At 43.9% G+C, this 26502-nt stretch overlaps 2 protein-coding genes across 8 annotated transcripts in view; one reads left to right on the forward strand and one right to left on the reverse strand.

The window, feature by feature from the left end:
* LOC121575702 (signal peptide, CUB and EGF-like domain-containing protein 1) overlaps positions 1-26502 on the reverse strand; it is a 93578-nt gene that overhangs the window by 57159 nt on the left and 9917 nt on the right. For all 7 annotated transcript variants that reach the window (XM_041888984.2, XM_041888983.2, XM_041888982.2 and 4 more), the window contains exons 3-4: positions 25398-25523; positions 5818-5952 (exon numbers count right to left, since the gene is read on the reverse strand). In XM_041888984.2, coding sequence (XP_041744918.1) covers positions 5818-5952; positions 25398-25523 — 261 coding nt within the window. The remainder of the gene's footprint in view (positions 1-5817; positions 5953-25397; positions 25524-26502) is intronic.
* Positions 9762-10873, forward strand: LOC123483017 (E3 SUMO-protein ligase ZBED1-like). Its single transcript, XM_045212364.1, has 2 exons — positions 9762-10259; positions 10344-10873. The coding sequence occupies exons 1-2, from the start codon at positions 9807-9809 to the stop codon at positions 10734-10736; spliced, it is 846 nt and encodes a 281-aa protein (XP_045068299.1). The 5' UTR covers positions 9762-9806; the 3' UTR covers positions 10737-10873.

Consider the following 26502-nt stretch of genomic DNA (forward strand, 5'->3'; position numbering starts at 1 on the left):
TCAAATTCCCAATTTACTACCCGCACCAAATTGCCAAGGAATGAGAATTTGGAGTTGAGTTGGGAGAACAATTTACAAGCATATTATATTCACAACATGTGGGGACATCTACTGCCATCTTTTACTGAAATAGAGAAGTGTTACGGTTCACTTTATATCTCCTCCGGGGCCCGCTGGGTGGCTGGGGGCCTCTTTCTCAACATATACAGGCATATACACCACTGTTTCTACACTGTTCTACAACTCATTCATCACAACTACCAGTTCCTAATGAATGTGTGGTGTATGTGCTGAATGTTTGAATGACAAACACTAGATTATATCTCAAGTCAATTAGCTGTTTGTCTGTATGACTTGGATCCAAATAAGATCACTTGAGCGAAGTCAGAGTTTCCTCAATTGATTTATGCGCAGCTAGTTTCCTCAATTAAGTTATGTGCCATGTTCAGTTACTGCCTGGTCTGGTAGTTTTCACACTATGCTTGATAATGGCTGGTGAGGGACATTAGGGAGGGGAAAAGCAGCAGTTAGTAAACATCTCTCCACTGTAAAAAAAAAAAAAAAGTATATTTGGATCAACCTCAAAATTACTTCAACTGGCCACAAGTAAATGAGTTAGGTTTCCTCAATTCAAAAGTACTACATTTGTTGAAACCAAATGTATGACTCAATGCCAACTGTTTTAATCACATTATTACCAAACCTACATTTCAAGTTGCAACTTATTTCTTTCAACACTTAACTTACGACATGACATAACTTACGACATGACACAACTTACGACATGACACAACTTACAACAACGACATTCGCTCTCATGGATGGGGAAAAAGAACAAACACGCTCCCAATAAGCCACGCCTCCAACTCTTCTGATAGGCTGCCGCCGCTACATTGCCCCCACCGCTATTCAATGTGCATGTGCATGAGGTGTTGAAAGCAATTTAGAAGCTTTCATTCAATTAAAAAAATTGATCTGTTGAATGTGTTATTTGATTTCCGACAAATTTAACAGAATAAGTTGAACGAACCAAAGCGAAATTTTCAATTATTCCAATCAGTAAAAGCACTTCAGATGAACAACAGCGTCGCCCCACTGTTTACAGTGTTCTAAAATACAGAGAAGACCTAGAGGGCCAAAGTGTTTGTCATGTGTGTGTGTGTGTGTGTGTGTGTGTGTGTGTGTGTGTGTGTGTGTGTGTGTGTGTGTGTGTGTGTGTGTGTGTGTGTGTGTGTGTGTGTGTGTGTGTGTGTGTGTGTGTGTGTGTGTGTGTGTGTGTGTGTGTGTGTGTGTGTGTGTGTGTGTGTGTGTGTGTGTGTGTGTGTGTAAAAGAGAGTGAAAGGAAGGTATGTGTGTGTATTTCCTCAACAATGACAGAATACATTTTCTAAAACTCTGGCTACAATTTCAGAGACAGGCACCCGCCCAGCCGCCTCGGTAACCGGCGGTAACCGTGAAGTGGCTGCCGTCATTGTAACCATAAACCACATGCGGCTGCATACATTTTACATTTGAGTCATTTAGCAGACGCTCTTATCCAGAGCGACTTACAGTGAATACATTTTCATACTGCATAAATTGATGAGCGGCACCTCCAGCTCCTCTGAAGACTTCAGCAGACCTCATACACTAGCATTAGCCTGGATTCAACATCTACACATAGTGTGTCCAAAATGGCACCCTATTCTCAATATAGTGCACAGCTTTTGACCGGGGCCAACATAGGGCTCTGGTCAAAAGTAGTGGACTTGGGAATAGGGTGCCATTATGGACACATACTATGCAGCCAACCCAATAGCCTGGGTTAAATCCAGGCTAATATTACGTCACAAGTAGTGCACTATATAAGGAATAGGATGCCTTATAAGACAGACATGAAATCATCTGTAGAAGCATTAAAGGGGAATTACAAACTACAAACTAAATATATACGTCCCATCTGCAGGCGCTACATGCTGGGTGGAGCTCTTCCCTCAACAGAGGAACAGGTGCCCAGAAAGGGGTGGGGTGTGGTGGGTACCTGCGGGGCTGCTGAGGAAAGGCTGGGTCAGGTAAACCCTCCATGGGCAGGGATAGGGGAATGTGATGAGTGACAGTAACGAGTCATGCCTAGGTTCATTCAGGGTTAGGAGACGCCTCCACATGAACCTAATATAATATTAGTGAGAATGGAGATGGTTACTCACCGAGTGTGTGTTTATGTGTGTTTATCAATGCCGGTCAGTGTGTGTGTGCGACTGCATGTGTATAATCAAGGTATAATGTGTGTGTATGCCAGTCCCTTGGAACGTGCCAGTCTGTGAGCATGTTCATGTGTCTGAGATGATTCCTACACACTGTGTCCTTCTGTGTAGTGTGTGTTGATACTGTACACTACACTCAGTTCATCAGGCACACATCTTGGAGTGTGAGAGGTCATCATCTCTGTGATAGTATGGGACCAGGTTTGACATGACTGGGCAGTGGGGGGGGGGGGAAGAGGGAGGGGGGAACAATCTCTGTCCAATCTGTCCTCACACACAGAGACAGAGACAGACGGAGAAAGAGAGAGAGACGAAAGATGGGGAGGTTCAAGTCCTTAGTGAGACACCACAGAAGAATGGAGGGATGTATTGCAAGAGGAAATGGTAGAATGATGATGTACTGGGAAAGATGGGTTGATCTGTAGCTGTCTGAAGGATGGAATAAATCAGTGTTGGAATAAATACATGCGCATGCACAGTATAAATGTTTGAGGTCCTCCAATCAGGGGTGAGGGTGGGGATGTGATTTTTGTATGTTTGGTGTTTTGTTATTTATGTTTAGTGTTTTGGTTTCACTCTGAGCGGTGTGTGCTGGTCCTGATGGTTATGTGGCAGGGTTATCGGCCAGGGTTTGGTCCTTCCCACCCTTGGAAAATCCCTTTGGGCTGGGGTGGAGTGAGCACACCCACTGACCAGAGCACCCACGGTGGGAGCAGCCATTAGTATTGTCTTTGTATTGTATTGTATTGTTGTTGTTTTGATTTAAAAAAGCATTTTTGACTAAAATGACTAAAATGTAAATGTTGAGAGAGATACTATATATATGTTGAGAGAGATAAAATATATATATATATATATATATATATATATATATATATATATAGTACCAGTCAAAAGTGTGGACACACCTACTCATTCATGGGTTTTTCTTTATTTTTACTATTTTTTACATTGTAGAATAATAGTGAAAACATCAAAACTATGAAATAATACATATGGAATCATGTAGTAAACAAAAAAGTGTTAAACAAATCCAAATATATTTTATATTTGAGATTCTTCAAATAGCCACACTTTGCCTTGATAACAGCTTTGCACACTCTTGGCATTCTCTCAACCAGCTTTATGAGGTAGTCACCTGGAATGCATTTCAATTAACAGGTGTGCCTTGTTAAAAGTTAATTTGTGGAATTTCTTTCCTTCTTAATGTGTTTGAGCCAATCAGTTGTGTTGTGACAAGGTAGGGGTGGTATACAGATGATAGCCCTGTTTGGTAAAAGACCAAGTCCATATTATGGCAAGAACAACTCAAATAAGCAAAGAGAAACGACAGTCCATTACTTTAAGACATGAAGGTCAGTCAATACGGAAAATGTCAAGAACTTTGAAAGTTTCTTCAAGTGCAGTCGCAAAAACCATCAAGCGCTATGATGAAACGCATTAACAAGGAAAGAAATTCCACAAATTAACTTTTAAGAAGGCACACCTGTTAATTGAAATGCTTTCCAGGTGACTACCTCATGAAGCTGGTTGAGAGAATGCCAAGAGTGTGCAAAGCTTTCATCAAGGCAAAGGGTTGCTATTTGAAATATATTTTGATTTGTTTAACACTTTTTTTGTTACTAAATGATTCCATATGTATTATTTCATAGTTTTGGTGTCCTCACTACTTTTCTACAATGCAAAAAAATGTAAATATAAAGAAAAACCCTTGAATGAGTAGGTGTGTCAAAACTTTTGACTGGTAGTGTATATATATATATATATATATATATATATAGAGAGAGAGAGAGGGGGGATGGAAACAGGCGTGGAGACTCCTCTGGGACACCAAGACGCTGCTGCTATTCCCGTCTGGGAGGAGCAGGGAGACAAGCGTCCGATTGAGGGCCACAGGGGCAGGCTGTGACTGGACTGGGGCTGGGTTGGTCAGGGGTGGGTAGAGGTGGGCTGGAGGAATACCACAGGCTGCTTTAGAGGCTGTTTACCCCCAGCAACTCTGACAGGCCAACGAATTACACATGTTAACTGAGGAATGGCTTTGATGTAAAAACATAGAGAGAAATAGAGAGAGAGACTGAGAGAGACAGAGTTGGTGGAAAGAGAGAGAGGGGATAGGAGGGTGAGGGGTAGATAGAGAGAGGGACAGAACGGAGCATGAAAGAGAGAGAGAGACTGAGAGAAACAGAGTTGGTGGAAAGAGAGAGAGGGGATAGGAGGGTGAGGGGTAGATAGAGAGAGGGACAGAACGGAGCATGAAAGAGAGAAAGAGAGAGAGCGAGAGGGAGGAGAGAGAGAGAGTATGAGAGGAAATGGAGATATTCACATCCAGGTTCATGGGGTTTCCAAAGAGCAAACATGGAACGTTTCTATTTCTGTGTCTCTTTCACTCTTTCTTCAGCTCCTCTGAATTCCCTCTAACGGTGTGCCCTAACACCCCTGCTTCCCTGCTCACACTGCCTTACTAGCCCAATCCAAGACCATAGAATGAGCTAGAGAGAAAGAGAGAGAGGTCACCTCATTGCCCCTCACTCTCCTCCACCCCCTCAGTCACTCACCCCTCTCCACATTCCTGAAGTGTCTGATAGTGACATCACAGAGATGATGGATGAGGATCCTTTCATATCTCTCTGAACTTCTCAATTACAGTGCTGCTGCTGTGTGTGTGTGTGTGTGTGTGTGTGTATGTGTGTGTGTGTGTGTGTGTGTATGCATGTGTGTGTATGTGTGTATGTATGTGTACGGGGGGCCAGTATGAAAAAATAAAAAATAATGTATGCACTCTGGATAAGAGCGTCTGCTAACTGACTAAAATGTAAATGTAAATTATGTGTGTGTGTGTATGTGTGCGCTCGCGCCTTTGTGTGTACGTACTTCTGTTTGTGTGTCTGTGTTCGGTGTCCGCCGATGTGTGTGTGTTTGTATGTGTGTGCGTGTGTGTGTGTGTATGTGCACAGACTTCTGTGTGTGTCGGCCTATTTGTTGAACTGTGTATTTTCTGAGGAATGTGCTGTGATTCCTCAGTGCGGAGGAGAATGTTCTCTCTGCCTCCCCGTCACCTCCAACAGCGTTCCTCACTGCTCCAGATTGAACCCATAAATTAAGTCTGACAGGCGGAATGGACCGGGGTAGCCGGAGCGCCAGAGAGGTTAAGGATGAAAACCGCAATCAGCCGTCGGCCGCAGGAGGATCACACGGACGACAAACACGCGTGTCAGAAGTCACGCATCCCGCCCACTCCTCGGCGCTTCACACCACGCTCCGCGGATAATGGTCACTGCACAAAGGCGAGGCATGCTGGACGCCTTCGCATTTGACCCCCCAGACCTCTAACCAGAATTTTGCAGCGATGTCACGGGTCATGTCCGGGGGGAATACCTATTATGAGGCGTACTAATGCTACATATCAGTTGTGGTGGTTTGAGAGAGAAATGCTTGGCTGGAGAGTGCTGACTGAGACGACCCAGAGGAGCACATAGATACATAGACAGTGGAAAAGAACTATGAAAGTGTCACACACTCATGTCCAGTCTCCACACGCACAAAAACAGACCACACACACGTGTCCACTCACCGTCGGAGCGGTGGATGCAGGTGTGCTGGTTGTCGCTGAGGAAGAAGCCTTGCTTGCACATACACTCATAGCTTCCCATGGTGTTCACACACACCTGCTGGCATCCTCCGTTGTTGTCCAGGCACTCATCCACGTCTGAGAGAGAGAGAGAGAGAGAGAGAGAGAGAGAGAGAGAGAGAGAGAGAGAGAGAGAGAGAGAGAGAGAGGGAGGGCGGGAGGGAGAGAAAACAACCGGTCAGGCAAAGACTTAGACTTCCTTAACGGCAGGATGCTTGCTTGGCTTGACAAACAAACCCCAAGCGTCTCAGTCGTAGACCAGGCAGTTATGTGTGTCTGTGTTGGTTGAATTTGCAGCCGAGAGGAAGGATTTTCCTTCTCTTTCTTCTTTCTGAAGGCCTATTGAAGTCTGGTGAGGGTGAGGAGATGTGGGGATGACACCAGAGGCAGGAATGTAACCCTGTGGACTCACACTACCCAGACAGGACAGAGCTGAGCTGAGCAGGGCTCTTTTTACTGGGGGCCCAGCCTCTGCCTGGTACAGTAAGACTGAGTCAAAGGTATTGAATATGAGAGTGAGAGAGAGAGAGAGACCACAGCAAAATCACAGTCTACTTGAACAGAGCAATACTCAATCATGAGGCATCAAAGCCAAAATAACTAAATAATATTAAGAAATGCTATAGATGGAAGGAAAGTAGTGTTGAAACCTACCAAAAAACAATTAGGAAACAACAAATTCAATCCATTCTAGACAACTTCCTGGACAAAACGTTCCACTGTAATAGTGAAGGTGTAAACTTGGCAGTAGAAAACCTAAACAGTATATTTGACCTCTCAGCTTCACTATCAAATCTAAAAATCTCTAACAGAAAACCAAAGAAAAGTAATAACAGTGATAAATGGTTTGATGAAGAATGCAAAAACCTAAGAAAGAAATTGAGAAACCTATCCAACCAAAAACATAGAGACCCAGAAAACCTGAGCCTACGCCTTCACTATGGTGAATCACTAAAACAATACAGAAATACACTACGGAAAAAGAAGGAACAGCATGTCAGAAATCAGCTCAATGTAATTGAAGAATCCATAGACTCTAACCACTTCTGGGAAAATTGGAAAACACTAAACAAACAACAACACGAAGAGCTATCTATCCAAAACGGAGATGTATGGGTAAACCACTTCTCCAATCTTTTTGGCCCTATAACAGAGAACAAACAGCAAAAAAATATACATGATCAAATGCAAATCTTAGAATCAACTATTAAAGACTACCAGAACCCACTGGATTCTCCAATTACATTGAATGAACTACAGGATAAAATACAAAACCCTCCAACCCAAAAAGTCCTGTGGTGTTGATGGTATCCTCAATGAAATGATAAAATATACAGACCACAAATTTCAATTAGCTATACTTAAACTCTTTAACATCATCCTTAGCTCTGGCATCTTCCCCAACATCTGGAACCAAGGACTGATCACCCCAATCCACAAAAGTGGAGACAAATTTGACCCCAATAACTACCGTGGGATATGCGTCAACAGCAACCTTGGGAAAATCCTCTGCATTATCATTAACAGCAGACTAGTTCATTTCCTCAGTGAAAACAATGTACTGAGCAAATGTCAAATTGGCTTTTACCAAATTACCGTACGACAGACCACATATTCACCCTGCACACCCTAATTGACAAACAAACAAACCAAAACAAAGGCAAAGTCTTCTCATGCTTTGTTGATTTCAAAAAAGCTTTTGACTCAATTTGGCATGAGGGTCTGCTATACAAATTGATGGAAAATGGGGTTGGGGGAAAAACATACGACATTATAAAATCCATGTACACAAACAACAAGTGTGCGGTTAAAATTGGCAAAAAACACACACATTTCTTTCCACAGGGCCGTGGGGTGAGACAGGGATGCAGTTTAAGCCCCACCCTCTTCAACATATATATCAACGAATTGGCGAGGGCACTAGAACAGTCTGCAGCACCCGGCCTCACCCTACTAGAATCTGAAGTCAAATGTCTTCTGTTTGCTGACGATCTGGTGCTTCTGTCACCAACCAAGGAGGGCCTACAGCAGCACCTAGATCTTCTGCACAGATTCTGTCAGACCTGGGCCCTGACAGTAAATCTCAGTAGGACAAAAATAATGGTGTTCCAAAAAAGGTCCAGTTGCCAGGACAACAAATACAAATTCCATCTAGACACCGTTGCCCTAGAGCACACAAAAAACTATACATACCTCGGCCTAAACATCAGCGCCACAGGTAACTTCCACAAAGCTGTGAACGATCTGAGAGACAAGGCAAGAAGGGCCTTCTATGCTAGGGCTGAACGATTAATTGCATTCGCGATAATATCGCGATTTGACTGAACGCGATTTTCTAATCGCAACGTGCGCGATTTGAGGTGGTCACGTGACGCGACTTTTCATGCTGTCCAGCGCAATGGCCTCTTGCTCGACGGAACAGTCAGAAACTGACACAGCTGATACTTTAATATCGAAGAGGAACAGCACGTCGGTGGTGTGGAACTATTTTGGTTTTAAAAAGAAGATGCTGAGCAGCATCAGGTGTTGTGCAGAGCATGCCGTGCTCCGATTGCTACTTCACGGGGTAACACTACAAACCTGTTTCAGCACTTAAAAAAATACCACAAATCAATGCATGACAGTTGTATGACCAAAATGCCGAGCATCAGTGCGCGAGACAAGCCAAATACCTCAAGACAGGGATCACTGACAGAAATGTTCGAAAGTGTCACTCCGTATGAACGTAATTCAAAACGGCACGGAGAAATCACTCGGACAATAACCGAGTTCATAGCCAAAGATATGATGCCTCTCAGCACGGTGACCAAGCCTGGGTTCATGGCATTAATACATACGCTTGATAAACGTTACAGTATACCCTCCCGCACATACTTCAGTCAGACTGCCATACCGGAGCTGTACAAAAAGTGCAAAGAGAAAGTCGCGCGGAACTTAAAACGGTGGAGTTTTTTTGCTAGCACTACTGATATGTGGTCAAGCCGCACAGCTGAGCCGTACCAGAGTCTTACAGTCCATTTTATTGATGAAGATTTCAACCTCCGAGCTCGCTGCCTACAAACTACCTACTTCCCAGACGATCACACAGGGGAAAATATTGCAGCCGGCCTGAGAGAAGGGCTTGTCAGCTGGGATCTCCACGAGGAGAATCACGTCTGCATCACGACGGACAACGCGTCGAATATGGTGCTTGCTGCGCGGCTTAATGAATGGACGAGGCTCCAATGTTTTGGCCACAGATTACATCTTGCCATTGGTAAGTTATCGTGTGTGTGTGTGTGTGTGTGTGTGTGTGTGTGTGTGTGTGTGTGTTTGTGTGTGTGTGTGTGTGTGTGTGTGCGCGAGTGCGAGAGAGAGAGATGCGTCGATTAGTAAAGCTGAATATACAAATATATATAAATGATATTATATAAATCGGATGGGATTAAATAAATTCATACTTCCACTCCTTTTCTAATATGTAAATTCATTTTACTTGCTTATATCATATGTCTGTCTGTGGTGGAATGCCCACCTGCATTTTTTTCTTTTCTTGTTTTTGTTTTTTACATGTTTTTTTAGTGTTTATGAGAGAGAGAGAGAGAGAAAGAGAGAGAGAATTGACATGCAAATAAAGACCCTTTGAATTGAGAGAGAGAGAGAGGATGTGTTGTGGATGTGTGTATTTCAGAATTACAGCTAATTTGAGTGTGTAATAGTGAGAGCCTTGTATCAAAACTCAAATTGTGTGTAATACACTACTTTTTATTTCTTTTAGAAAATGCACTCAAAGATGACAGAGTGTCAAGGGCAACAGCACTGTGCAGGAAGCTGGTGGGGCACTTTTCCCACAGTTGGAAGAAGAAAGCAGCCCTGACGGAGGCACAGAGAGAGCTCAAACTCCTGAGCACAACCTCATAACGGAGTGCCCAACAAGATGGGGTTCTAAAGAAATGATGATTGCCAGAGTGCTTGAACAGGCCAAAGCCATTTCTCAGGTATTGTCTGGAGATCGATATGCACGCTCCCTTATCCCAACCTGGCAGGATATTGACGTGTTGGAGTCGATTCACAAGGCACTGCATCCTCTACTGGAGTTTACTGATGCTCTTTCTGGAGAGGAGTATGTAAGCATCTCCTACCTCAAGCCAGTTCTCCACCTTTTTGCCACATCAGTCCTGGCTGAAGATGCTGAGGACACTGACCTGACTAAATCAATAAAAACCAAAGTCCTAGCATACCTCAATAACAAATATGGAGACCCAAACATCCAGGAGCTTTTGGATGTTGCCTGTTTCCTGGACCCTAGGTTCAAAATACAGTACATCAGTACAGACAACATCCCTGCTATCAAGACTCGTCTGAAGACAGAGATAGTAGACTTGGCACAACGTACATATCATTGGGTAAATAATTATGTATTTCACAAAAACAAAAATTTTCTGTAAAATCTAACTGGAAAACTAATGGCTGTTGTTTTCATCTAATAGGAGAAGAGGTCTCGTACTGAAACTGTTCAGATGCCTCAAAGTGCACAGTCCTTGGGGGAAAAGACGAAGAGGTCTCTTGGCAGTTTTTTCAAGACCAGTTCAGCCTCTCCTTCTTTGCCTGTAAATCTTGAAGATGTCGCAGAGGCAGAGATAAACAATTACCTGATGACTCCTACCATTGATGGAGAAGATGATCCATTGGCTTGGTGGAGGGTGCACAAGATCAGCTACCCACAGTTGTGCACCATGGCACGCAAGTATCTTTGTGTACCTGCTACAAGCGCTCCCTCAGAGCGTCTTTTTAGCACAGGAGGGAATATTGTGACTTGCACTCGCTCATCCTTGAAGCCAGAAAAAGTCAATATTCTGGTTTTCTTAGCAAAAAACCTGTGAGCCACTGAGAACAGAACTGTTGGATAAGTATGGCTGGCAGTGCCATACTCGTAGTGAACTTTAGTCTGTGTGGTGTGTTATTGTTGTGTACTTGAGATAAGTGAGGCTCATCTATTTTATATTATAATATTCAAATCGTTTATAAAAAATAGTTTGTCTAAATTAAAAGTGCATTTCTCATTTTTTATTTATAACTTTATTTACTTTGATTTTACAAAATATTTTCAAAGCAAATTCCTTGTTTCAGTTGTGTGAAATGTTACTGACTTGGGAGCAGTAAGATACATACAATTTAAAATTATTTTTTTCTTAAGACTGTACCTTTTGCACACAGTGTTTACAAAGTTCATGCCTTTGTTTAAATTATTTAAATGCACAGTGGCAAAGCCACAGATGTTTCTGTAATGAGCAGTTCAATAAAAATGTCATTTATTTCAAGTCATACATGTTTGAATTTAATTCTAACAAATAGACCCAGCCTATGGGAAAGAACATTTCACACTAAATGTATATACTATTGTGTTGGTCATATTTAAATCATTCATTATGTTTTGTAGGGGAAAAAGGATAAATAAATTAAATCGCATATTAAATCGCAATCGCAATATTGGGGGCAAAAAATCGCAATTAGATTATTTTCCAAAATCGTTCAGCCTTATTCTATGCCATCAAAAGGAACATAAAATTTGACATACCAATTAGGATCTGGCTAAAAATACTTGAATCAGTTATAGAACCCATTGCCCTTTATGGTTCTGAGGTCTGGGGTCCGCTCACCAACCAAGAATTCACAAAATGGGACAAACACCAAATTGAGACTCTGCATGCAGAATTCTGCAAAAACATCCTCCGTGTACAACGTAAAACACCAAATAATGCATGCAGAGCAGAATTAGGCCAATACCCGCTAATTATCAAAATCCAGAAAAGAGCCGTTAAATTCTATAACCACTTAAAAGGAAGCGATTCCCAAACCTTCCATAACAAAGCCATCACCTACAGAGAGATGAACTTGGAGAAGAGTCCCCTAAGTAAGCTTGTCCTGGGGCTCTGTTCACAAACACAAACAGACCCCACACAGCCCCAGGACAACAACAACAACAACACAACTAGACCCAACCAAATCATGAGAAAACAAAAAGAGAATTACTTGACACATTGGAAAGAACAAACAAAAAAACTGAGCAAACTAGAATGCTATTTGGCCCTAAACAGAGAGTACACAGTGGCAGAATACTTGACCACTGTGACTGACCCAAACTTAAGGAAAGCTTTGACTATGTACAGACTCAGTGAGCATAGCCTTGCTATTGAGAAAGGCCGCCGTAGGCAGACCTGGCTCTCAAGAGAAGACAGGCTATGTGCACACTGCCCACAAAATGAGGTGGAAACTGAGCTGCACTTCCTAACCTCCTGCCAAATGTATGACCATATTAGAGACACATATTTCCCTCAGATTACAGCGATCCACAAAGAATTCGAAAACAAATCCAATTTTGATAAACTCCCTTATCTACTGGGTGAAAAACCACAGTGTGCCATCACAGCTGCAAGATGTGTGACCTGTTGCCACAAGAAAAGGGCAACCAGTGAAGAACAAACACCATTGTAAATACAACCCATATTTATGTTTATTTATTTTCCAATTTGTACTTTAACTATTTGCACATTGTTACAACACTGTATATATACATAATATGACATTTGAAATGTCTTTATTCTTTTGAAACTTCTGAGTGTAATGTTTACTGTTAATATTTATTGTTTATTTCACTTTTGTTTACTATCTACTTCACTTGCTTTGGCAATGTTAACACACGTTTCCCATGCCAATAAAGCCCTTAAATTGAAATTGAAATTGAAATTGAGAGGAGAGAGAGAGAGAGAGAGAGAGAGAGAGAGAGAGAGAGAGAGAGAGAGAGAGAGAGAGCGAGAGAGAGAGAGAGAGAGAGAGAGCGAGAGAGAGTGTGTGTGTATGTGTGTGTGAATGTGTGTGTGTGTGTGTGTGTGTGTGTGTGTGTGTGTGTGTGTGTGTGTGTGTGTGTGTGTGAGTGCATGCGTGCGTGCGTGTTTGTGTGTGCGTGCGTGCGTGTGAGGGCGTGCGTGTGCGTGTAAGTGCTGGTGTGAGTGTGTGTTAATGGAGCCCTGCTGTGCTGTTGAAAGCCCAGTAAATCACCAGTGGGGCATTTAGAGGGAGTGTTAGTTAACTGGAAACCTATAACACCCTCCACTGAGATTAACAGGAATCAAACATGGCTGAGCTGCTACTGTAGACTAACAGACAGAAATGGAGGGAGAGAGAGAGAGAGAGATAGAGAGAGAGAGAGAGAGAGAGAGAGAGAGAGAGAGAGAGAGAGAGAGAGAGAGAGAGAGAGAGAGAGAGAGAGAGAGAGAGAGAGAGAGAGAGAGAGAGAGAGAGAGAGAGAGAGAGAGAGAGAGAGAGAGAGAGAGAGAGAGAGAGAGAGGGAGAGAAGAGAGAGAGAGAGAGAGAGAGAGAGAGAGAGAGAGAGAGAGAGAGAGAGAGAGAGAGAGAGAGCGCAACAGTGTGCCTGCATGTGTGTGTTAACTGGTCCGTGATTAAGCACAAGGCAGTGCGTGTTGTGTTTAGTCTGGTGGTTGTTCTGATGTGTTTGTGTGTTTAGAGGTGGCACAGACACACGCACACTGATGATGTCACAGAGGAGACGGAGAAGAGGACACAGAGTTCAGAACAACACCGTCTGTCTGACCATAGCCTCTGTTCCATCCTCCATACAAACACCCACCCCTCACCTATCAAGGTTTTCTAACCATCCTCCAACACACACATCTGACAGGTAGTCTAAATACCAAGCTGTGTCGGAAATGGCACCCTATTTCCTACATAGTGCACTACTTTTGACCAGGGAATAGGGTGCCATTTCAGACATAGACCAAAACTCTTCCCCATACTCCAATGCAACAACTGGCCCAAGTGTATTTAACCTAGGCACTCGGAGGTAGTGGAGGACAGTAATTGGCTCCATCCGTCATCCATCACAAACCGCTAAGTGAAATGAAAGAGGAGCAGTGTAACCATTTCCCCTTGTGATTAGAGTGCAGGTCTTTACAGGGAGGAAATGAGAGGAGAAGGCTCTGGTTGGGCAGACAGTGCTAAGCGCTAAGGCAGTGTGGAGCCAGGAGACTCTGTCTCTCTCTCTAATCTCATCTAGTCTCATCAGGTCTGTCTGCTCTCTCTGTGATCTGAGGATCTGAGGTGAAGCAACCACCCGGCCCGGCCGTCTGTCTGTCTCACCCACTCATAAACAACCAAGATCAGGGTGAAAGGGCCTCAAAATAAATTCATAACTCCAGTCCAGGGAGCTACAGTGCACTACACTGCACTACACTGCTCCTGGTGCCAGGGAGGGGGACATACAGTATTGGACTGACTGCACAGTTGTACCTGTCTATGTCTGTCTGTCTGACAGCCTGGCTTTGGACATGACACATGGCCTCCTCAGCGTCCTCAACCCCATGCTCATCAGAACTAAGGTCCTTCCTTTGTCCTGGTCATGTCACATGGTCATGTAAAATTCCTGTCCTGGTCAGGTCATGGGGTCATGTAAAACTCCTGCCCCAAATCATGAGTGGTCAGGGGTGATCAGGGCCTGTTTGTCAAGGAGATCAAGTGAGCTTGCTGTCTGTGTGTACCACGGCCAGTCTGTCTGTCTGTCTGTGGAGACAGAGGTTGTATATATTTTGATGGCCCTGAGTTAGTCAGAGAGCTTTACAGCTCTGAGTGGCATTTAGGATGGTCTTCATGCCAGACTGTAAAGGGCTTTACGATTATCACTACTGGCCCTCTGTAGAACACATAATGTTGGAGCAGTGGATCTGGTGCTCCTAACGTCCGGTCTGAGACTAAGTCCGCTGACAGCCAGGTCAGCCCAGGCTTAATACACCCAGACCAGACCTGTGATTCTGTGTCACACTGCCATCCTCTCTACCTCTTCCTTAAGTAGAGGACTTTATGGTCTCCTATTCACTTTTCTCTCTCTGTGTCTCTCTTGTCCTCTCTCCCTCTGTCTCTCCCTCCCTCTGTCTCTTCCTCTCTCTTTCTCTCTCTCTCTCTCTCTGTCTGGGGCCCCTGTCTGAGTTCCGGACATATCTCCATGTGGGTTACAGTCGGCTTTTATTTGAGTTCTGGCTTTACCTGGCGACATTCTCTCTCGTCGGAGCATTTAGGCGGTCGGCTTGTTAAGTCCCCGTGGAGAGGACTGAGGCTTTCAGGCCTTGTTAACCGTTAGGGGGAGAGGAAAGAGTTTACTGTCATGCAAACACAGGGAGCGAGAGGGGAGAGGAGGAGAAGGGTCTTGTGTGGTGTGTGTTTTGTCTATGAACACATCATGTTCCAGTGTAAGGCAGTGAACCTTGATCTGTATGCATGCCTTTGTGCCTGTCTGACAGAAATATAGGCCTACTGTATATATTGTTTAGGTGTCTAATAAAGCTTTAAATATAGTGTTTTATTGTTAGGTACTGTACAGCTTAGTATCCTCTTCCCTCCCTACCCCATCTCTCCCCTCTCTTGTCTTCCCTCCCCTCTCCTCTTTCGCCTCCTCTCTCTTCTCGTCCCTCTCCCCTCTTTCCTCCCCTCTTCCCTCTATTGCTGTATTCACCTGCCAATGTATCTGAGTGTCTCAAAAGGCTTTACAGTCCAAGGAGAGCAGAGGGCGGCTCCAAGGGTCCTCTGTAGCTCAATTGGTAGAGGATGGCGCTTGTAACGCCAGGGTAGTGGGTTCGATCCCCGGGACCAACCATACGTAAAAATGTATGACACATGACTGTAAGTTGCTTTGGATAAAAGCGTCTGCTAAAAGGCATATTATATTATAAGGGCCCTCTAAAACATGGAACAAAACCAGCGGTGCCAGTGTTTCAACTGCTCAATGATTTCAGCCAAAGCCTTCAACTCCTCCAACCCTGTTCCAGTCCCACGTCCTCTGGTCCCAGCTGATTAGGAGAGAGGGAGCAGTGGGACTGACAGGAAAATGACAAATAAAGAGGAAAGCTGTTTCATAGAACGTGATAGATTCATACGTAAGGGAGGATCTAACATGGCTGATTTAGAATAATATACTGTGTTTAACTGAGCAGTTCTCTCAAGCATGACTATAGAGAGCATGTCACAGCGAGGCTGCAGGGTGAAACAACATCTGTTCAGAGCTCTACCAAGCAGATGTCCTCTGCAGCTTCCACCTCCCACAAGGCAACACAATCCACCACCTAACATCCAATATACATTTCTCTACAATATACCCCATGACCTCACCACTGTCCTGAGCCAAACTATACAACCTTCTAGAGCCAACTGCACCACAAGGCATGCACTACAATCTGGAGCAGATCTCTTAGAAGATCCCTATAGAAGTTGAAAGTTCAATCTCATCTCCCTTCGTCCCTATAGACAAAACTAAACAGATTACATCAATATGACAGAGGCTTTTACTTTAGAGTAATACAAAGAGAGAGAGAGAGAGAGAGAGAGAGAGAGAGAGAGAGAGAGAGAGAGAGAGAGAGAGAGAGAGAGAGAGAGAGAGAGAGAGAGAGAGAGGGCTGTTGATCATCTCCACATTTAATTGATCTTTGCCAACATTTAAACATAAACACTGGCAAGGCGCTCTGCAAGTTTAAACTAGAGTGCCTTTGTTTTGCTTCTGTAAACTTTTATTTGGACGCGATGAGGATGTGCTTGATTCAAAGGGTGAGAAGGATGATGGGGTGAGGAGTGGAGAGGAGGAGGGAAGGGTAGAAGAAGGGAGGTGACCAGGGTTGGAAATTAACACCTGCCACCTGTCAAATGTGAGTAGATTTTGTCATTGGCGGGTAAGAATGTATATTTCACCAGCCACGTTGGCGGATGGTCACACAGAGCATTTGGGAACTTTTGTTTTTTAAATCCAAAACCCACATGTAGAAGTTGGTCGAATTGACAAGAAAGGCTACTAAAGTGTGACTTTGTCCTCGTGTTTCTTGGCCAGTTACATTGTTTTGTTCACATGTTTCCAAGATTCTTTTTCAATGTTAGTTTGAGTTTGCTGCAACTGTCTGCTGCTAGGAAGACATAGCAGTCTGAGATTTCTTTCATCACAGACAAGCCAGTGCCCAAGTTACCATGGTAATGGCCCATCCCTTAAAGGGCCAGCTGAACTATTTCTGTTTCGCCTAATGATTGTGCTTGATTGAGCATCACTCCCAAAAATGTTTATTCATTAACTTTTAGTCATTGTTCTCATAGATGTATGTGCTTCTACATTTCTACTTAGGCGCACATCATGTACTCCTTGTAAAAAATGTCAGCATGGAGCCCTGAACTATAATAATAAATAAGCCGGATCACTCCGCATTTTGTGGCAGGGCAGGCACTTTGTTGATTCTTGATGTTCTGTTGTAGAACTGTTTATTTGTTTTTATTATTGGATCTAAATACATTGGTTAAAAGACACAGGTCACAAAAATGTAATGAAATTAAGCAATATACCCCATGACTTCTTACTAGTAATACATAATTCGTTTTTGTGTGATTTCTTCATCTAATTATGTAACAAAAATATTTGGGCTTGTAAAAAATCTGAGTGGTTTCAAGATTTTTTTTATCTACCTGCCACAGTGGCTAGTGGACCAAAATATTAATTTCCCGTCCTGGAGGTGACGAGAGGAGTAAGAAAGATAAAGGGCAGAGAGAGAGGAGAGGAGGGAAGAGGGGAGAGAAGAGAAAGTGTGAAAAGGGGAAATAAATAAAACCATAGACTTTAAGTGGAGATCACCCTTCCCTGTGCCTCCATGTTTCATCCAGTCATTCTCTAGAGAGATGTTAGCAATAGCCTGTTGGCTAACCCCCACTCTATTCCTCCACTTCTCCTCTCTCCACGTCTCCCCCCTTTCCTTCCCCCGATCTGTCTGTGTTGTCATGTCAGAGTTTCAACATTCTATGAGTTTGCAGTCAGAGCCTGTCCCGCTGTGAAGCCAAGGCACTCTGAGCTAAGACCTTGCGTAGGAGTGAAAAGGACGCGTCAGAAAGAAAATAAACTTGTCTGAGCCCTACAGACGTTCATAGCAAGGCACCAAATGATCAACATATTGGGCCCAGCTGTGTCCACGGCCAAAACAAAATAAATACAAGTCTAAATCAAAAAGGTTGAAGAGGAACTGAACAGGACTGGCCTTTAATCAGAGTGCAGTGCAATTATGCAATCATAAATCTATTAGTGCCCTAAACTTGTTGACACAACACATATGGGACCCTAGGAAACTTCCTACACACGTTTGGTTAAGACAGACTGTTCTCTCTTTCATGCTCGCTCTCTCGCTCTCTCTCTCTTCCTCTCTCTACATTTTTGTCTTCCCTCCTGTTTCTCCCCTCTTGTCCCTTAATTTCAAAGCAGCAGGTCTTGACGTTTCTGTTTATCTATCGTTCCTTCAGTCTACTAGAAGCCACAATGTTGTGTTGTTAGTTTGTTTGTGTCAGACGGGATGAACAAGAGAAAAAATACAAATAAAAGAAGAAGTAGTTGTGTGGAGAAAAACTGTGTTATTTTCTGGGGTTAACGGCCTTCAGGGCAGTGGAACAGCAATACACCCTAACAGTGAAGGATCCCACCAGTGTACCACCAGTGATCTCTGATCCCCAGTCCAACTCCCTGACCCAGACCACTGGACCTGGTTGTACAGCAGCCTCACTGACGAGTGGCCAGGCTGTGGACAAGACATAACACACCTTAGAGTACATAGATACAGGGACTGGGAAGTAACAAGGCTGTGTTAACAATCTATAACCATTTCTGTCTATGATTATAGCCCCCAAGATATAACAAATCAGATCAAATTGGCTTCAATTGAATATCTTGGTGTCAGCCGCCGCATAACAGTCACTTTAGGGGCCTTTGCGACCCGTCTGAGTACAAACCTAGGGGGAAACGTTGTTGGAGCTCTGTCCTGACATCTTGTTTACAGCAGTGATTAATGAGTCAGAATACAGGAGGCAGGCGGTTACAGTAACCAGACAGACAGACCCTATATTCTCACTAGTCAGTCACGGAATACATGAGACTTTCATTTACAGCACCTCCAACATCCAACCCATAATCCCAGCTAATTCAACCCATGCTGCCGTATGTGTAAGGCTGTGACAACTGACAAGTCCCTAGAGATGCGGCTTGTCTGTGACTGTGTTTGCTGTCTGCCGTTGTTCCTAGACTAACCATACATTCACATGTCATTGAGTGAGAGGGTACTTAGGACTGGGAGAGACATTATAAGAAACTCTAATGTTGTTACTAATGAGTCCTACCATTGAAGTGGACAGATTGTCATTGGTAGATGATAGATGTCCATATACAGTAATTAGGAAACCATGGCTTGGCCCAGCAAACTGTGGGTTGACTATGTGTGTCAGTTACGCATAGCCATGATATAGTTATTCCTATATCATGCCTATGCGTCACACATTATCCTATTTGTGTACAGGTAACTGCCAAAGTAAAGTAAACACCAACATAAAGTGTCTTAATAGGGCATTGGGCCACCACAAGCCATAACAGCTTCAATGCACCTTGGCATAGATTCTACAAGTGTCTGGAACTCTATTGGAGGGATGTGGCACCATTCCTCCACAAGAAATTCCATCATTTGGTGTTTTGTTGATGGTGATGGAAAACGCTGTCTCAGGCGCCGCTCCAGAATCCAGTGTTCAATTGGGTTGAGATCTGGTGACTGAGATGGCCATGGGATATGGTTTACATCGTTTTAATGCTCATCAAACCATCCAGTGACCACTCGTGCCCTGGTAGCCAAAATAATGGCCTGCCCAGCATATTTATTCATGACTCTAATTAAGCATGATAGGATGTTAATTGCTTAATTAACTCAGGAACCACACCTGTGTGGAAGCACCTGCTTTCAATATACTTTGTGTTTCCATTATTTTGGCAGTTACCTGTATCTCAGAGAGTTAGTGATGAGGGTAAACATGAAAGGTGGTGATGTTAAAATATCCATGAGTCAATACGCAGGAACTCAACGCTCATTACTCTTACAGTTTACACTGTATATCTTCACGCTCCAAATATAGATCCCAACTAATACTCATCAGACCCCAACTAGTACCTCCCTGAGCCTCTCTACCTCAAATAAACATCCTGGACCCCCTCTACTGTACCTCTACCACCCCACCACCCCTCACCCTATGAAATACAGCCAAACTGTACAACCCTATGATATAACTACCCACATTTAACTACCCTAAACCCTGATACAGATGCCCATATACAGGTAGTCTGTACACGCATACCACTACCTCTACGTCAGCTTTCGTAACTCTTCAGAATATCCTGAATATCACCCCAAACCTCTACCCAACCAAATACAGTTGTGGGCACAAAATAGTTACAGCAGTACAGGTTTTTGTGGCAAACTATCACTACTAGACGCTAGAGCGCAAGCTTTTTAGTGCCCGCAACTGTACCCTCAAAGTCTTCACACACAGAGCCCGCCCCCAATGACCCCATCCCCTTTTCTCGCCCTCCACCCTGACTGTTCCAGATCCATCCATCAGATATATTGGTAGCTATGATGCTCTGATCTGCTCCTCTAATACTCCTGTGACATTTGTTACTGAGCTGCTGTCTGCCTCATACCACGTCATGGCAACACATGGCAACGCAGGGAGTACGGGAGTGCTGGATTGGCTGGGAAGCTGTGAGCCTATGACAAAGCAAGGTCATAACCTCCGATGAGTGTGAAGTTTTCACTAAATTCAATTTTTAAGGAAACAGTGACCTTAGCTCTATTAATTATGTGTCAAATCAGGCGCGCCTCAGCATAAAAATAAGCTAACAGATGATCTCAGAGAAAACGTGAAGTGCTGAAGAGCTGCTAATAGAATCTTCCTGAATGAATGCACTTCACAAAAAGAATGGGGATTGGGCAATCAGTTGTGGAGAAGTGATGCCATTCCCTGAGCCACACCTAATGGGTCTGACTGATGATGAGTGATCCACCACCTCACTGCTCTGTCACGGAGAACTAGAATGACCGATGACAGAGTGAGCGAGGGAAAGAAAAGAAAAGGAAAGGAGAAAAGAGGTGAAGAAGAGAGGACAAAGACAGACAGACAGACAGAGAGACAGACAGAGACAGACGGGGAAGAGAAGAACGGTGGGATAGAGAGAGAGAGAGAGAGAGAGAGAGAGAGAGAGAGAGAGAGAGAGAAAGCGAGGGAGCTCCTGGAAGCAGCAGAGGACTCGGAGCGGTGTGCGCTGGCCCTCGGCGGTCCTGCCTGTGTTCTCATCCTCTTCATCATTCTGTGTTGTATTTGAGACATTCCGCAATAAAGATGTCAAATAGAGAGCAAGTCCATCGCCTACGGGGGAATGGCTTGGACAGCCTCCAATTCACATCCACCGCCAAGAGAACCAAGAGAATACAGAGGGAGAGGAGGAGGAGGTGGAGGAGAGAGAGAGAGAGAGCGAAAGAGAGAAAGAGATAAAGAGAGAGAGAATTAGGTATGGATTGGCAGTAACACACAGCGGAATCAAGTCTAACCAGGATTAGAAATGAATATGAAATAAAAGATACTAAAGCACTTGTCATTGTCCTAATTATTTAAATGACTGATCATGGTTAAATTGCATCATAAATGTCTGATGGTGATTAAGTGTCATCATAACCCTCTGGGCACAGATGTCAATTCAACGTCTATTCCACATTGGTTCAACGTAATTTTGTTGAAATGACGTGGAAATAACGTTGATTCAACCAGTGGGTGTCCAGTGGGAAATGTCTGATCAAAAGTTTGGGATTTCTCTCTTGACTGCTTTCCGATCCCTCCCATTGAACTCTCCATTCACAGCTAATTAGTGACTGTTTATTAAAGCTATATCTTATCAGCATAGTCTGGCTAATTACTTTTTAACAGATGTGGCCAATTTCCTCCACTCAGCCGTGGAGGGGCAGGGTGACAACTAGAGAACTCTCTATAACCACTCTGACACACAGACCTGGGTTCGAATAGTACATGATTTAATTTAAAATCCTTTAGCTGGGCTTGATTGATCTTGCCGGGCACAATGGAATCAATAGAATAGTCGCCAAAGTGCAAACCTCATCCATCTGCCACTTCAGGCAGACTAGAACAAACAGTGAAAGTATTTAAAAGACTTTGAATAGTATTTGAACCCAGGTCTGCTGACACATAGCCAGCATGTGGCCCATTGATTCTTTCCAAGTGGCCACAAACACATGCAGTAAATCTCTCTCCTTCGTGTTCATTTTCTTTAGTTCACCACAACACACACAATCCAGCGAGTCTTCTGCAACCAGCCACTGACAACACAACAGCTGCAGACACTTAAAACACATACACAGGCAGACAGACAGACAGACAGGCACGCCGAATTAGAAAAACAAAAACAAAAACACTAGCTAGCTATTAAACAGATTTCGAGCAACTCCCGTGTCCCTAACCCTCCATGCTAAACATAAAAACGGACAGATTTCGAGTATGGAATTTCATCCTTGAACCTTGTCAATAAATAAGAGGGTAGCCTAGGTTATTAATTTTCTCTCTGACATTTTTCCTTCCTTTGTCCATTTGCAACCAGTAACATAAACATTTGACATGCCAAGTTGAATTCTGGGAAGTCAATAGAATAACAACAGGGGTAACATTAAAGTGAAATTTTTAAGTGTTAGAAATAATACAATTGGGGCCTCCTGTAGCTCAGTTGGTAGAGCAAGGCGCTTGCAACGCCAGGGTTGTGGGTTCGATTCCCACGGGGGGCCAGTATGAAAAAAGTATGAAAAATGTATGCACTCATTAACTGTAAGTCGCTCTGGATAAGAGCGTCTGCTAAATGACAAAAAATGTAAATGTATAAAAATTTAAAAATGACATTGCTGTCGAGACTCCAGTGTTATCCTGGTCCTATCAGAGGGTGAGACAGGGTTAGGGTTAGGGGGAATGGGAGTGCCCTTCTCTGGTGACCTCTGTCCTCTCTGACTTGCTGAAAACAGGTTTGTTTATGTTTACGGCATTGGGGGGTTGGGGTAGGGGGGCGTTGCAGGGGAACTTGGGGTGGGAAAAGAAAAGCTCATCATCACTGAAGATTCATCAGCATCTGGGCAAGCAAACTGAAAGAGGACAGGTCTGTTTGTATCCAAGATCAGAGTCAGTGAGGCCAAACTCAGACTAGACCAGAGAGGACCATGTACAAATACTAATGCGTGTGTATGTTCATTAGGCCCTACACAGGAGAGAAGGTTGCCTGAATTTGTCCAATAAGAACACACATTCTATAGGTCGTTATCAATAAAACGTCACAATACTGTGCAGAGCGTTCGATTTGCCTGCTGGGGGGCAAGGAGACCCCCAGCTCTGCTAAAACCATTGACAACTGCGTGCTGTTTTCACGGGATTGTTAAATAAATGTTATAACGGTTTGTTTTAATATCATCACCTCTTGAAGAGCATAGTCAGAACTAAACATTTCTGATTATTTCACATTTAGCTCTATCATCAGAGATATACAGCAAGTAACTGCATGCTTTTCATGATCTGTAAACATCAGTTGATCATGAGGGTGGCCGTAGCCTATCCATTTGGCATGTAGCTGGCTAGCTAGCTAAGCAAACATGTCATTTAGCTTGCATCATCAGAGATTAGACTTTTGGAAAGAGCCTAACATCGGCAAGTCATCGTCCTGGTAAAGTTGTCTGTCGGACTACTTTCATCACCACTTAGACGGCAAGCAAAATAGCCATCTAGTTTATCCCCTGAAAGTTAGTTTGGTAACAGGCAATATTGACGTGATCTGCTATTAGCTAGTTAGCCAATTTGATGTGGTCCATCAATCACTGTAGCCTATCATGTTTGTCAGCAGCAATCGTGATTAAACACTCTTAAAAACAATGTTGAAAAGGGGATAAGGTTAGCTAACTTCGCTAGGTAGGCCTACATTGGTTGGAGAAAAGGGGATAAGGTTAGCTAACTTCGCTAGGTAGGCCTACATTGGTTGGAGAAAAGGGGATAAGGTTAGCTAACTTCGCTAGGTAGGCCTACATTGGTTGGAGAAAAGGGGATAATGTTAGCTAACTTCGCTAGGTAGGCCTACATTGGTTGGAGAAAAGGGGATAAGGTTAGCTAACTTCGCTAGGTAGGCCTACATTGGTTGGAGAAAAGGGGATAAGGTTAGCTAACTTCGCTAGGTAGGCCTACATTGGTTGGAGAAAAAAGTAAATTAGGTCTATGTTTAGCCAACTGTACAAAGTTTCTACCGGTTACTTGCAAAGTAAACATTATCAGCTAACAGTACATCGGCAAATGCGCCTTTCTGCTGCTTGACAGGCGGAGCCCACAAAGGATGGGAAATTAACCTAAACCTCTCACACTTATCAGGTATAGTTCACTTTTGTTTTATATCACTCAAATATCCAATTAATGGCGGCCAATATTGAGAGATATCGTGAAATTTCATGATCAATTGATGTTTACTGATCATGAAAAGCATGCAGTTACTTGCTGTAAAACTCTAACGATAGAGCTAAATGTGCGCATGGAATAATCAGAAATGTTCTGCTATGCTCTTCAAGAGGGGTTGTTGATATTACAACCAAATAGTTAACATTTATTTAACAATCCCTTTAGTGGAGCTGGGGTCTCCTTGGCAAATCGAACACTCTGTACCTTTTTATGACGTTTTATTGATAACAACCTATTTGTTCCGTTTCCAATAGTTTTTCCATTCCATGCCTACTGAACACGATCCAGGACTCATCGCTCAGTCAGAGTCAATCAGCGGTCATACAGTTAAATGTAAATGAATCACGTGAGACTCACACTGTAACAACATACTCCTGAAACCTCCCCAGGAGAACCTAACTCAGCCATTCCTCACTACACCTAATGGCATGTTCCTCTCTCCCCTCCTCCTCCTCCCTCCCTGGCTTCACAGAATCAGACATAATACTTACAAATGCCAAAACATGTCCCACCAAAGATGTTTGGGTTGCGGGCCAGGGCATCCAAACAACATATTTTGATTTTGCTTGCGTCAATCAGCGGGCAGGGAGTGAAAAGATGAAATGTGTTTAAGCACATCCAAGCAGAACTGGCATGTTGCAGAAGAGCAGAAAAACATATGTCTGCCTGACACTAAGTCAATAAGAGAAGGCTAGGACTAAATGGACTGGATCTGTCAGACACACCAGACGGGTATCTGTAGGACATCTCTAACTGATGGAGAGAAGAACTCTTCAACCCTGAGCGCCCTCCCAAACGAAACCCAGATAATGAAATGAAGAGAAAACAGCTAAAATAATGGAAGCCCTCCAAACGATGCAGAAGGAAGGGAGCTGAGAGCCAGACAGACAAACCGCATAGCAGATAGAGTGTACAGTACATGCACACACACACAGACACACACACATACATACACACAGGTATGCATGCACACACAGACGCACACACACACGTGTGCACTCACTCACACACTCACACAAATGCAGATAGAGACAGAGCAGAATAAGAACACACACAGGAAGGGAAAGATCCAAAGATAACACAGTCTCATACAAACATAAATGACAGACTTGGATAGGTTGTACTATGAGTTTAAAATGGGGTTAGGAGGACTGTACACTCACCCAGACAGTTGTGTCCGTCGTGGGCCAACATGAATCCGTCGTAGCAGGTGCACCTGTAGTTGCCTGGGATGTTGATACACTCGTGGACACAGCCTCCGTTGTAGTCATTCTCACACTCGTCCATGTCTGAAACAGAGAGTCATAGAAGACCAATGAGAAGGGCGAAGAGGAATTACTGCAGCTACTGTACAAATGGATGGAAAGAGAGGAAGGTGGAGAGGTAGAATGGATGGTAGGGGATTGGGAAGGATGGAGGAGATGGATTAGAGATGAACAGTATGGAGTGTAATTGGGATACGTGTTGGGGTACAAAGGGAGGGGCATATGGAGAGTGTCAGCTGATGTTTATGTGTAGAGGTCAGGGTACAGGGTTGGAGATAAAAGGTAGTCCACTGGTACAGCTCATGGTGAGTGTGCATAGTATACATACTAGGGGTAAGATTGGAGTGTTTAGGGGTACAGAGTCCAGAGGGGCATACGGAGAGTGTCTTGCCGTGTTTATTCGTTGACGATGTTCCCCCTTCATGCTGAGCCAGCGGAGGAGTCTTTCACAGGAGCCACTCACAAGTGGTTGCCATGCGGACTGAGCCACTAAAACAAACAGTCCCCCCTCCGTGTGAACGCAGCAAGCCAGGGGAGGCAGACCGGGGGCCAGACCCCAGCCCCAAATCCTCTCCTCCTCTCCTTCGATCCTCCTCCTCAACTCCGGATGGGCCCGAGCAGGTATCTGGTTAGTGTTCAACTCCTGTATTACTCCCTCTGTCTCTGTCTCTCTCGCACTCGCCAACCTGGCCAAGACGCCAACTCTCACTCCCTCAGTCTGTCTGTCTGTCTGTCTGTCTGTCTGTCTGTCTGTCTGTCTGTTCATCCCTTTCACCTTTTCTCATGTTTCTTTGCTTGCTCCTTCTCCCCCTCCATGTAAAGTAACTTTTTTGCACTCTTTCCATCTCACTTCTTTCTCTGTTCTTTCTTCCCACTCTCGTTCTCTCTCTCCCTCTATATGTTTTCTCTCCCCTCAGACACTGGCACACAACATCAGTAGCCTGTATGTGTCCCACCCGTGTGCATACACACACACACACACACACACACACACACACACACA

The sequence above is a fragment of the Coregonus clupeaformis genome, unplaced genomic scaffold, assembly GCF_020615455.1.
Source record: "Coregonus clupeaformis isolate EN_2021a unplaced genomic scaffold, ASM2061545v1 scaf0009, whole genome shotgun sequence".
In the NCBI taxonomy this organism is placed as follows: Eukaryota; Metazoa; Chordata; class Actinopteri; order Salmoniformes; family Salmonidae; genus Coregonus; species Coregonus clupeaformis.

Coding starts and splice junctions, on each gene's coding strand:
- LOC123483017 (XM_045212364.1), top strand. CDS start 9,807: ATGATGATTGCCAGAGTGCTTGAACAGGCCAAAGCCATTTCTCAGGTA. Junction 10,260..10,343: donor CACAACGTACATATCATTGG/GTAAATAATTAT, acceptor TTCATCTAATAG/GAGAAGAGGTCTCGTACTGA.